Source organism: Pteronotus mesoamericanus, unplaced genomic scaffold (genome assembly GCF_021234165.1).
Source record: "Pteronotus mesoamericanus isolate MK-2021 breed Mesoamerican mustached bat unplaced genomic scaffold, CSHL_Meso_final contig_1193, whole genome shotgun sequence".
Taxonomy (NCBI): Eukaryota; Metazoa; Chordata; class Mammalia; order Chiroptera; family Mormoopidae; genus Pteronotus; species Pteronotus mesoamericanus.
In genome coordinates, this window is record NW_026555039.1 from 1,628,267 (window position 1) to 1,641,275 (window position 13,009).

The following is a 13,009-nucleotide window of genomic DNA, read 5'->3' on the forward strand; positions in this document are numbered from 1 at the left end:
AATCGGACCGAGGCTTTCCCTGACCAATCATAGCTGGGCAGCTGTGAGGGGGCAGAGCAGCTCTATTCTGACCAATCAGGGCAGAGTCTCTTGGACCAACCAAACAAGGAGGATTTGGAGCCCTCATTTGCATGAAGATGGACCAATCAGGGACCAGGCACGGGACTTCTGGCTATATAGGCAGCTCCCTCAGCTGGAGAACGTGCTCTTGAGCTGCTGGAGGCTGTTGTTTCTGGCTGAGCTGGAGTACAGAAGCGCCCTCTTCGCTTCGGGCTGGAGCGGGCCCGGCAAGGCAGAGCGGAACTGTTGAGCGGGCTGGGGGCTCGGCCCCTGGAGTGGAGCTGTTGGTGCACGACTGGGTCCTGGGCCTTCGAAGCTGCCTGGGGGGACGCGGGTCTGGTCTGGCCCGGCCCCCGAAGCAGAGTTGTTGGCGGGCTGTGCCGCATCACAGTTGGGCTGTTTTGCACCAAGGGAAGGCTGCTCTTTCATCGAGCTCCAAGTGGGCGGGTTGGGGTTGGGGTTGGGTTGGCACTATGTGCCATCTGTTGACATCCCATGGCACCCAGGGAGGGCTGGGGTAGCAACCCAGAAGCCAGCCTGCCTGGCACATGCCTGTCTCCCTGTGGTTGCCGGAGGCTCTCAGGTAAGTCTTCCCAGGTGTTAAGGCCGTCTGCCCATGCAGGTGACATCTTGGTGGCTTTGGTTTAGGTAGGGGCCCCTCACCTGGTGGTCTTAGGGCATGTTTGGACCAAGGAGGCCCTGTTATACGATTCAAGTCAGGGAACTTGGCAGGTACCCCTCACTCATGGGGGCTCTGGGGGGGCTTTCTCCCACCACATTTAGGATGGGGGAGGGCGCCCTCCAGGCTGGGCCTGGGCCTTGTCCAGGTGGTGTGGGAGGACACTCCCGGTGGGGGGCATGCAGGGGAGGTGCGCAGAACAGGTCACACGTGCTAAGCAGCCGCCGCCATCTGGGCCTGGAGGGCTGACTACGTGCGCCAAAGTCACGGTTTGGAGAGCTGCGCTCAGGTCTCCAGACGAGACTCACGCCAGACGGCCTTCAGGCTCGTTGGCCAAGCTGGGGCTCCTTCGTCAAACCCAGAGCTTATCCATGTGCTCAACTAGAACAAAACACGCTGCTTGCCAGAAATACTTTCTTCTTAAAACTGGTTGCTTGAGAGTCCCGAGTGAGGCCAAGAGGCCTCTGCCAGCTCCCTGCGGAAAGAAATGCTCCCGAGTCAGGCGTCCGCCTCCATAAGCCGGCAGGGAACCTGGCGCTCGCAAAACAAACACGAAGGGGGTCATTGGAAAACTCCCCGCCCCCCGACCCTTCCGCCTGTGACTTCAAGCAGGTCTGCGATTCCAGGGGCTCTGTCATTCCAGCCTCCTTCTGGCCTGCAGCTGGCCTGCTCCCTCCCCTACCTTTGGAGGCGGTGGCAGCCACCTGCCTCTCAGGCGTCACCTGGAGCCATTTCCCAGTTTCTCCCTATACCCCACAAGAGCATGCTGCTTTTGAGACGTTTGGGGGCCATTCTCTTCTGCATCCGTAGCTGCTTTCTGGTTTTGCATTCTGTGTACGTGTCTGTCAGGTACAGCGTCAGGTGGCTCCGCCAAAGTAAACTTGGCCTGCGGCCCCTGTGACGTCAACAGGGGCCCAGAGTGCTTCGCGCGGCTCGCGGCATTCCCACTGTGCGCGCTGTGTCCTGGTCGGCACCTACGCTCTGGCAAGGCTGGCATCTTGGCGAAGGAGTACTGAGTTCGTATTTAATGAGGGGGAATAAAGCTGGCCTTTTGAGGGGAAAAACGTGTAAGCTCAAATTGTGAAAGGGCCGTATTCCATTGGCTTGAAACAAACACTCATACAAACTGGAGAAGCGGCAGGCAAGCGTGCAGTTGCTTTTAACATGCACGTGGTCGGGGGTTCACCGTCCGTGAATAACCAGCCTGAGGATGGCGTAGCTAAGGGCGTGTGGGTGCCCACTGGTCTCCAGCGCTGGAGCTGGTGACCAGATGATGCAGCGGAGCCCTGAGGGTGTCACTTTGCAAGGTGAGGGGGCACAAGGTCCCTCAGATTAAGGTCCAAATACTCGTGATAGTCTGACTAGGATGTCATGGTGACCGAATATGATTGCGTGTTTTCATGGGGCGGCCACAGTGCCACTTAATGTCACGCAAAACCCAACTGGCACCATCGGTCACATTGCTTGTCTAAAGGTGTGTGTGGTAAAAAGTATGAGGAATTGTCAACATTCTTGAAGATGGAAATTTAAGTAAATGACTATTTTGGAATAAGCCATGAAAAAGGACAAAAAGAGGTTGACGAAAGTTGCGGAAGGTTCATCGAATCTTGGGAAAGACCTTACATGTCATAAACTAAGGTTGGAATGGATTTAAAGTGAGGTGTGCTGACATAGAACTGGAACTTGAGTTTCTGTTGAAAGGACAAATCTTATGTGTACCACGAGCGTGCCCGTAATAGACTAAAGGGGATGACATTGTAGGAGTTAAATTTTCCTTTTAGCCATTTAAATCCTGTAGTTGCTTGCGGAGTTTGAGTGGCTGGAGGTGTAACTAAAGCGAGGGATCCCATTACAAAAGGGGAAGTGAAGCTGGAAAGGCCGGTCTGTTTGGAAGGTGGGTTCCTGGCCGGCTGTGCCCCCTCCAGGGTGGCGCGTGTCCATGATCCGTGTGCACGCTCCCCAGTCCACGGGCTGCAGCTGTTACGGAACTGCTTTGAGGAGGGACATTTCCTCCTTGGAAAAGCCCCGCCCCCCCCCCGGGGCCCATGGGGCACGGGGAGCCCACTTTACAGGACACACTGTGCCAGGGGTGCAAAACCTGGCTGTGCCGGGCGTCTCCGCCGGGCGCCCCCGCCCCCACCCTCGGGTTTCAGAAAGTAAACGGATGAGCGCTAACGTCCCATTGATCTGACGTGTGGACGTTTTCACCTGCCGCGGCATAAGGCCGCCTGCGCGGCACTTTCCTTTTGGTAAAGGCTGTCCTTTCCCAAACGCGTCACCGGAAAGCCTGTGCTGTGAGTCTCGATCAGGGGCCGTGCAAACCTGCCTTGCTAACGGGGCCTCCTAACCTGCCACAAAGAACCAACAGGGGCTCTCTGAGCGAGCGAGCTTATCCAGCCTCCGCCAGCGCGCCCCCGGGAGGCCCGGCCGACGCCCCGGATCCACGGTCCGTGGAAAAGGGCGGTGATGCTGCGGGGAGTCATGCCTGGTATTGTTACCTAGTCCTCAAGTGTGAGGTTCAAAGGGCATTCTGTCATTTCAAAAGCCTCCCGGACTTCTCCCTCATTTACCTGCCTGAACACCCCAGCCTATAGGGCAGGGGGTCCCCGGTCCCTGGGCCGCGGGCCCGGAGCAGGGCTTCCCTCCCGTTACGGCCTGAGCTCTGCCTCCTGTCTTCACCCTGCCTCCAATCCCCGTCCCAGCCACAGAAAAATTCTTCCATGACAAGGGTCCCCGGAGCCAAAGGAGGTTGCAGCTGCTGCTGTAGGAGATGTCAGAGGCACCCGGCACCGGGTCCTTAGTCAACTCCGAGTAACAACACTCTCCTAGTTGCCGCTCTACACGTTTCTTGGGTAATTCAGCGACCGTAGCCCTCGCGATAAGCTGGTTCCTTTCCTGCGCTCTGGGGCTGGGTTCCGGCTGTCCCACACTGCCGGCCCTCAGCGCACGGCGCCCCTGCCTTCCGCTGTTTGCAGCCTTGTCAACAGGAAGCCTCAGGCAGAGACGTGCTGTCGCACGAGGCCGTCGACCCTGGGCCGCCTGCGGAGCCTGCCTGCTGGGCCTGCCGGCTGGGCTGCCATCCGGTGCCTGACTCCGCCTCGGGCAAGACCGGGGCACCCCATGGTCCACAGTTCAACTTTCCCTAGCTTTACGGTTGGTTTCCCCAAACCTCTCCCTTCGGAAACTTACCGGGTTAAGATGCAAAAGGGAGTTTCACCTCTTTCCCGTGTCTTCCTGGACCCATATGTGGGCCACACTCTCCCAGGTGGGACCCGACATCTCCCGATGGGGTGAGCCGCCGGCCAGCACTTATGACCCCGACTGCCACGGTGCTTCCCCCCAACCCCCGTGACCCCTGTGAGGGGAAACCCCCCACCCCGTCAGGAACCTAACCGTTCATCCCTCCACGTGCAGACACGCCGGGAGGGGCTGCTAGGGGGACGTGAGCGCCAGCCCGAGCTCTGGCTGGGAGACGGCCCCTCCCTCCCTGTGAGCGGGTCCGCGGATGGACAGGCTCGGGCAGGCCCCCGTGTGCCCCGTGGGCTGTACTCTGCTGGCACCCACAGGAGCAGCCTCGGGCCCTCCACCCAAGCTCTGGTCAGAGGAGCAAGAGGGCCTTAGAGGACTAGGGGACCAGCTGGTGGGGACCCTCTGTTCAGGGAAACAAGGGTAAGCGCTCCCTCAGAATTGTGTTTTCATGGGGCGGCCACAGTGCCACTTAATGTCACGCAAAACCCAACTGGCAGCATCGGTCACATTGCTCGGTCTGCCGCCAGGGCCATTGGCGCCCAGCAAACACCTCTGGACACCTGGCGTGAGTGGTCCTGACAGAGTTGCCCGTGTCTCCCTGCCTGCAGCCAGCGCCTCCCACCGGACCTGCGAGGTCAGGGCGGTAATCGTCCCGTTTGGTCCCTTAGGCACATTCGTGAACAGGTACACGTGGTAGTTTTGGAAAGCTGGTGCACTTCCGTTTTCGGGTTACATGGCATTGTCTTCCTTGTGTCATTGTTCTTGATTCAGGCAAGTTCCGTGCTTTTAATTACAGTATAATGTGCATGGAGTGTGCACACGCGTCCATCACACACACACACGCCTGTGCTCGGTGCGTGCCACCAACTGAGCACACCTGGGACCTGCCCTGTGTGAGCTGCCCCCAGAAACAGACCCCAACAGCGCTGCTGTCTGGGGAAGGAGGTTGAGTGCTGGCAGACGATTCTGAAAGTCTCAACAGTGTTCGGTTCATGGAATCGTGGCCCTCTGGACGCGAAGGGGGTCTGTGCTTCCTCAGTTCTGGAGTGAACGCAGCGTGGTCCCTGGACGTGGTTTTGCAGGTGACTTTGTCAAGTGGCTTCCTTCCGTTATTCTCCTGTGCCTGGGATGCAGGTGGTGCACGGGGTGTCGGCAGTGTGCACGTAGAGCTCCCTAGCCCTCAAGGTGGAACGTCCACCTAACGTTCCACCTAAGTTCCTGCAGTGTCTCCAGAGCAGTGGTCTCTTCCCTGCTGAAGGCGCCTTCTCAAGCAGTGGCAGACACTCCCTGAGCCGCTGAGGACTGGGCTTCGGTTGGTCTGCACCCAGAGTTCCCTGTGGGCGGTCCCTGTCTGCTGGGAGGGCGGGGCCCCGGTAGGGGAAGCCCACTGGCAAATCCAGGAGGGTCCTCGGTGCCTGGGTAGCATTTCCCACAGTGGTCTCACGGACACCGGGTTCCTGGCGTGTTAACTGGCCTTGTTGAGGGAAGGGACAGGTTTTGTTCCTCGGTGCCTCAAGGGGGAGAAGACAAGACCAGGAACCCTGGCCTCCCCACCTTGACGTGGTAGTTGTGGCCCGAGGATCTCCCAGCTGGATTGCGTGTCAGTGTTGTGTGTCAGTCATCAGCTGCGGCGCAAAACTCACCGTCTTCCTCCACTTTCAAGCGCGCAGCTCAGCGGCGTCACGCACATTCACGCTGTGGTGCACGCTGTGTGCGCTCCCCAGAACGTTCCATCTTCCTCACGATGAAACTCTGTCCCCGTTACACACTCGCTCCCTCTCCCTCCGCCCCCTGCCCAGCCCCAGACACCACCCTGTCCCTGTCCAGCTCCCGAATCTGACGCTCCAGGCCCTTCTATCAGCAGACTTCCTGGTGCGCGGCCCATCGCAGCGGCGGCGGCAGCGGCGGCGGCGTGCTGTCCTCGAGGCTCGCCCGGGCCCGCAGTGTGCGTGAGCGCGCCCTCCCCCTCCCCCCGGGCTGAGCAGCAGATGCTCCGCTGCGTGGAAGACCACGTGCTGTGCATCTGCTCCCTTGCCCACGGACACTCGGGTCGCTTCCACTTTGCGGCTCTTGTGAATGAAGCTGTGAAACACAGCTGTGCGACCATCTCATCACGGCTCCCGGTCGCTTGGACCTTTGTGTCGTCCATCGGGGAGCAGGGGCGGCAGGATCTGTGCTTGGGTAACTTAAGCACCAGGAGGCTTAGGTTCGAAGCATTCACAGAAGCCGCGCGATGCTCGGGGTGTCGGGAGACGAGCAGCGGAGGAGTGAGGCTTCGGCCCCGTGTCTGGGGTGCCGCCTGCCGCTGCCGGATGCCCTGTAGCCTGTCCCTGGTGTTAGCACAGGGGTTTTTGAAGGGCACGGCCCAGGAGCTCAGCCGGCCAGACACGCTTGCGGGCCCCTGGGCTGCCCGTCAGGGCTTGCCCTTCTCTGTCTTCTCTTCTAGGTGCTTCGACCTGGTCATCCAGTTCTCACTGTGGACAGTCTAGGCCAGCTGTGCACTCCCAGTCACCGCGCTTCTCCCTCGTCCCCTGCCACCTCCTGCCTGCACAGCGGCCATGAAGTTGGACGAGATCCCCCCTCGCGCTGGGCCCCCAGGGCGCGCCTCCCACTCAGGACCCCGGCTGTCCCGACGGACTCACCAGGCACCGCGGGAGTGACCAGTCCCGAAAACAAACTGGCTGGCCAGCCATGACTCCCTTTCTCTCATTTTGCCTTTTGCTACAAAGCTGTACCCCGTGTCTTTAGAGGAAATGTACGTGCTTTTTGGGGTATCATATCAGGGGTTTTGCAGTTTGCCTCAGTTCTGCAGCACCTGCAGTGTCCTCCCTTCGACCTCGATCCGGCCTCCTGAAAAAGACGCGGATACTGTCATGACCAGCGTGACATTCCCCGGCAGGGCCCCTGGCGCTTGGCCGTGGGCCGGCGCCGCCCAAAGCTGCGGTCAGAGGCTGGAGGTGCCTCCCCACCCCCACCCACCCAGCCAGTGTGAACTGAAAAGTCGAGTCCCCTTCTGACAGGCGGGAGAGACGTTCCGTATGACGTGGCCGCTCTGTGCGGCACGCGCACCAGGCCCAGCGCCAGCACCGCGCCTGGTGCGCAGAGGGCGCTCAGTAACCACATCCTTAGCATCTACAACTTGCTCAGAACTGTCCCTGCGAGCGCCGCATTCCTCACGCTTCACGACTGCTGTGCGTACTATGGACACTGTCTTCCTGAAGGTGACTTCCTCTACGCCAGGTGTCATTTTGGACTCCCGTGGTCGTAGTGTGCCCTGGCATAGGATCAAAACAGGTTCACGTAGAGTGTCACGTGTCCCCCGTTCTGAGTCACAGCCACACAGGCCGCATGCCCAGTCCACTGCACTTGCAGGTGTGTCTGACGTCAGCCGCCTCGGTCCCTGGTTCCCCAGGCTCCTCCCCTGGACAGTTACAGCTGGGCCTCTCCGGCTAGGGCCCCGCCCTCCCCCTGGACCCCCAGACCCAGGCCGGGCACCGCTGGCAGGCGTGTGGAGACCTCTTCAGGGACTTTCTTGGGCCCCTAAAGGCTGGTGATGTTCTCAGGAAGGCCTGTGGGTGTGTTGACTTCCACCAAGAATGTGATTCCCCCTCAGGTTGGAGTGGGCCCCGTGGAGGTGCCCCTCGCACGGTGGGAGTGTGGTCCCGGGGTCTTGGCTCTGCGAGCATCGGCGGTGTCCTGCGCGCTTCAGCTGTGGGGGGGAGGGGTGGCCTTCAGGGCTCGGTGAGGCCGGCACGTCGTGTGAAGTGTAAGAAGCATCTGTTGCCCTGAAGCAGGTGAGGTGACCGCCCCTTCCCTGTTCATGGCAGCTGGGGAGCCTCCTGTGGCCTCGGAGAGGGTGGCGGGGGGCCCGGACACCAGCGGGCGGCAGCGCTGGCTGGGGTTGGGAGCGGGTGGGCTGCCTCCGTGGCCCCCTCAGGACTGGCCCCTGAGGCCTGTGGCCTCTCTCCTCCCCCACTGCAGGGGCAATGTCCTTGGCTCTGGTTGGGGGCTCGGTTTTTGCCCTACATCTGCGTAGACTCCAGGGAAAGAACCTGCTGCAATCATTGAGGGGCGGCTGCTCAGGGCCGGCTACTCAGGGCCAGCAGATGGAGCCGGCTGGCCGTGGACCTGGTGTGCAAAGCCGCTGAGGTCTGGTCAAGGTGGAAGCACCACGGACCGTGCTGAGGCTCGAACCCGGGACCCTGTCTGAGCTCTGCTGGCCGATCCACGTGTACCCGTTACCAAGGGAGGAGCCTCCAGTGACGACATCACGAGGCGAGGACAGGGGAGCTATTGGGACTCGAGCCTGGATCCTTAGTGATAGAGCAGGGTTTGGGTGCAACATCACAGCCAGGGGACAGCTGGGTCCTCGGGGTGAGGGCCACAGGCCTGGGAAGAGCGGGGGCGGGGCCGGGGCCTGCACGCCTGCGGCAGGCGGGGCGGAAGGCGGCCCGGGGGGCGGGCCTCCCGTGCGCAGAGGGGGCTGCAGGCGTCACGGGGCCCTTCTCGGGCCCTTAGGACAGCATTTCAAAGCCAGTTTTCTTGAAGGATCCGACATTTTTGCAGAACGACGTGCAACACCGTCTCTAAGATGATAAAATACTGTCTACTAAACCGCTTTTTGCTCTGGCCTGGATAGAGCCTGCCTCTCGGGCCGGGTGTGACATTTCTGAGGCAGGCCTGCCCTCCCCCTCCGCAGTGAGAGGCTGCGGACGGCAGCAAAGCAGCCGAGCTGCTCGGAACCCACCTCTTCTCGGGTTCACGTCGTGCCTGGTGGCGGTGCTTTCACGTGTGGAAACAGCCGCCAGCATTTCTTGCCCTGCTTCTTAAAGGCTTCCTATCGAAGATACGGAGCTGCCCCTGTGCCCTAGAGTCAGGGGGCTCATTTTCTGAAGGTATTAAAAAAGTTTTTATTCTAGAGGGAGGGGAAGAGGGAGAGAATCACTGATTGGTGGTTTCACACATCCCCAAACCAGAGCCTGGGACACGGAAGGAGAAAGAAGGGGGAGAAACATCCATGTGTGGCTGCCTCTCACGTGCCCCCTCCTGGGGGCCTGGCCTGCAAGCCTGGCCTGTGCCCCAACTGGGAACCGAACTGGTGACCCGTTGGTTCACAAGCTGGTGCTCAATCCACTGAGCCCCACCAGCCTGGGCCTGACGGGCTTTCTATTCACAGGACGATGCCCTGACCCACTGAAGCCTCACCGGCTGGAGCCCTTGAGGGCATTTTTAAGCCCCGTTTCTATGTTGTATGTGGTGGGGTCTTTCTAGCTCCACAGCCTGAGTCCTTGATTCCTGCCCAGGTCTGAGGTGTCAGCACACTTGCGGTTTGGATTCCTGTCACCGCAACGGGGCACATCTGGCTCAGCCCGCCAAGGTGGGCCCTGGGGGACAGGCGGCAGCTGGGGGGGAGGGCGTGTGCGAGGGGTGTGCGAAGCAGAGAGAGAGGGAGTGACGGAGGCCGGGCGGGGCCTCTGCTGGCCCGTGGGAGCCCAGCTCCGCACTCCCGGCCCCGGCCAACACCAGGGGACCTGGGCTCAGCTTCAGTCCGATGCCTAACCAGGCTCGGCCTCTCGAACTTCAGTGGGTTTTGAGAGCCCAGTTTGTGCTGTGGCAGGTCCCCAGTCCTTGTCCTCAGCGCCTCAGGCCAGAGCCCCGGGGAGCAGGACAGCGGACACGAGCCTGTGTGGCTTCGCACCTGAGCGGCGTGGGCATGTGCTCCTGGCCACCTTTTTTTTTTTTTTTTTTTAAGGTTTTATTTATGCATTTCTAGAGAGATGGGAAGGGAGGGGGAGAAAGAGAGAAACACATGAATGTGTGGTTGCCTCTCACACGCCCCCGACGGGGGACCCAGCCCGCAGCCTGCAACCCAGGCCTGTGCCCTGACTGGGAATCCAACCAGCGACCCTTTGGTTTGCAGGCCTTGCGCTCAGTCCTCAGAGCTGTACCAGCCAGGGTTTGGCGTGCTGCCCCCCTCCCCGCTTTTTCTGAGGTGGCGTGAGCATGCTCGGCTCTGCACAGCACAGAGGGCTTTGTGATTTCACAGCCTCCACATGTGGCCTTTCTAGGGGCCCTCAGGCTTGGAAGAGGGGCACAGCCCAAGTCCCAGGAGGCCTGGATGGCTAGGCTAAGGCCGGGTCAAGGAGGTTAGCCGGCTTTGCTGGGACAGGGCGGCCCTCGCCCACAGCAGGGGAGGAGGGTGCGGGGTTCATCTCATTGCTGAAAATGGGGGGACCCAAATGGGGTGGCCTGGGCCAGCCCTCCCTCGCCTGCGAGGGGCCGATGTTTATATCTTCGTGTCTGATCGACTCAGAGGGGACAGCCACTGGGACATGTGCTTTATTACATTACAAAAACAAAAATCCCCACCAAAACACAGCTAAAAAAATAACACATTTCCCCAAGATGACAGTACCGAGAAAAGTCAATGGGCCTATATTAACACTGCCAGAATGAGCATTACATTGGAAACAGGCGTGTCTTCTCAAACCCTGGGGAGTTGAAGTGCCGCAGCCCAACACAGTAGAGAAGCCAATGTTTGCGTGACGTGTTCTAAGACAAGCTGCACGATGTCCCGTATCCGTGCATGTTGGGACCTGGGCCGCAGCCCACCCCAGGGCCCCTGTGGGGACCCAGGCAAAGTCCATCATGAACGGCGGGGGTGCTAAGAGGGGAGCCTCGCGAGTCGGTTTGCCTACAGCAGCCTCTGTGGTGCGGGCTCAGACACGGGGCGGGCGGGCGGGCGGGCGGGCGGCACGCAAGCATCCCTGCAGCCTGGTGAGCCGTGTCCTGCCCGCCTCTTCGCTGCCCGGAAGCCCTCCGTGCCTCAGTGTCTCCATCTGGGAAAGGGCAGGAGCCGGGGCCCTGGCCTTGTGCGTGCGAGTCGGGGAGGCACCACGCCCACGGGAGCCTGGAGCCTGAGTCTTCAGTTGTGGCTGCGACCGTCGGGCCGAGCCTCGGGCGCAGGGTGTGCTGTGGAAACACGGCAGCCCCCAGCGGAGCACTTCCAGCTCGTCCACCCCAGCCCCGCCCAGGGGCCCCTTCTGGGGTCTGGGTGGTTTACCGCAACGAACAAACCCGGGGAGCTGTGGGCCCCGTGTCCACCTTCCCTGGCCTGGGGCGGCAGGAGGGGGCACCCAGACTTCAAGGATCAGCACACAGGGACCCCAACGCGGGGACAGAGCCGGCTGACCAGAAAGCGCCTGGCACCCTGCCGCCAGGGCGGTTGGCGCCCACACTGGTCACAGTCCCCCATCCCACCAGCTCAGAACGGCCGTGGGCGGGGGGGGGGGGGCTGGCTTCCCGCGGCCACCCACGTGCCCGGTGGTCGTCTCTTCATTGCCCCGCAGCGGGGTTCCCCATGGCCCCATCGGGTGGGCATGCAGATGCGCTCTGCCACGCCCACCAGCACCTCCTCACAGCGGCTAGGCCCCACCCCCTGCCCCCCATGCAGCTCTGTGGGGACAGGAGGCCTTCCCCCAGCACAGAGCCCACCTCGGAGGCCCAGGGGTGGGCCTCCCAGCCCACTGCCCCCTCCACAGGGGAGGGGCTCTCCTGTAGCTCCTCCCCCAACTTAGAGGTCACCGAGGGGTCAGGGGTGCTGGTTGAGCAGGAAGGTTTCCCCAGCCCACCCAGGGCCCTTCCGCAGCGGCCTCCCTCGCAGTCTGGGTCTCCTCCCCACCCAGCCAAGCCAGCGCCCGCGCCGGTTTGCTTCTCCGCTTTCCAGCCCGCTGGTTGCTGTAGCCCTGGCATACCCCCCAGGCTGAATCCTGAAAGGAATGCTAAAAATGTTTACAAAAAAAAAGCTGACCCACCATGTAGAAAAGGAGATTTTATCAAATGTTTCCTGCAGTCTGAGCAGCATACCAGCCATGTCTGCCGAAGTGGTCGCAGAGGAGAGGTGACCGCCATGGGCTTCAGCTGGTGGCCACCACTCAGAAGCCCACCCCCTCCCCGGCCCAGGGTACCATGTACTTGGCACTGGCCACCTCCCAGTCTTCTCCAAGTCCAGAAGGTGGCGGGCAGCTGCCCCGGGGTCTGAAGTAGCTGTGGAGTGTGCAAGTGATGGGCTGACCCTCAAGTCCAGCCGAGGGACCAGCCTGGGGCAGAGCCAGCCTGGAGCACTGCCCTGAAAATGGTTTGGACGCAATCCCCAAGCTGCTCGTTGCTACCCAGCTGAGAAGACACCGAAGATGACTACTTGGCAGTCCATCAGCAGAGGCGGTCCTGTGATTTCCAAGGCGCTCGCCTGGTCCCCGAGGAAGATGAGGCAGGGAGGAAGGGGGACGGGCTGGCTGGTGTCCGCGACGCTGGCCCTCCGCGCCGCGCTCACGCTGGGAGTCCCTGCGCGGCTTGCCCGGGGCGCAAGGGCCGGGCCTGGCCTTCTCCGGGCACAGCTCCAGGGCAGTTTTTCACAAAAACGAAGAGGTAAAGCCAGGCTTCTCAGGCTCCGCCCGCAGGGTTCCGAGCGCCGCTCGGCGCGCTCCCGTGCGCCCTCTGGGGCGCGCTCCCGGCCCGCCGGTGCCCAGGCGCGGCTCCCCGCGCGCCCTCCGGCCGTCAGTTGGCCTCCCCCTCCGTGAACTCCTCCTTGATAGACTGTCGCCGGGACTTGCAGTCCGGGAGGTCGAAGCCGAAGTCCGCCCACTCGTCCGGGCCCGCGCCGCCCGGGCCGCCGGGGCCGCCGCGGTTGGGGATGGTGATGGTGTGGCGCACGCGGAAGTGCACGGCCTCCATGACGCGTTGCCGTTGCAGCTCCCCCGAGCTGCCGATGGAAATGGTGGCAGCGTTGCTGCTGGAGCGGATCAGCTGCTGAGCGCCGCAGTCGTGGCCCTGCTTCAGGTCCTGCAGGCCTCTCCAGATGGTCAGCCGGTACTGGTCCGGGATCTTCAGGGCCCCGAGGTCCTGCGGGAGCGGCAGACGTCCCGCAACCCGGTTAGAGGCGGAGCCGCAGGCCCCGCCCCCTCTTCTCCCACCGCGGACCCGCCAGGGACGACCCCCGTGTAGGGAGGGAGGCCAGGGAAC

At 61.8% G+C, this 13,009-nt stretch overlaps 1 protein-coding gene across 3 annotated transcripts in view; it reads right to left on the reverse strand.

The window, feature by feature from the left end:
- Positions 1 to 12,544: 12,544 nt before the first annotated feature.
- Positions 12,545 to 13,009, reverse strand: part of TP73 (tumor protein p73) — a 34,668-nt gene continuing 34,203 nt past the window's right edge. For all 3 annotated transcript variants that reach the window (XM_054583948.1, XM_054583939.1, XM_054583931.1), the window contains one exon: positions 12,545 to 12,889. In XM_054583948.1, the coding sequence (XP_054439923.1) occupies positions 12,545 to 12,889 (345 nt within the window). The remainder of the gene's footprint in view (positions 12,890 to 13,009) is intronic.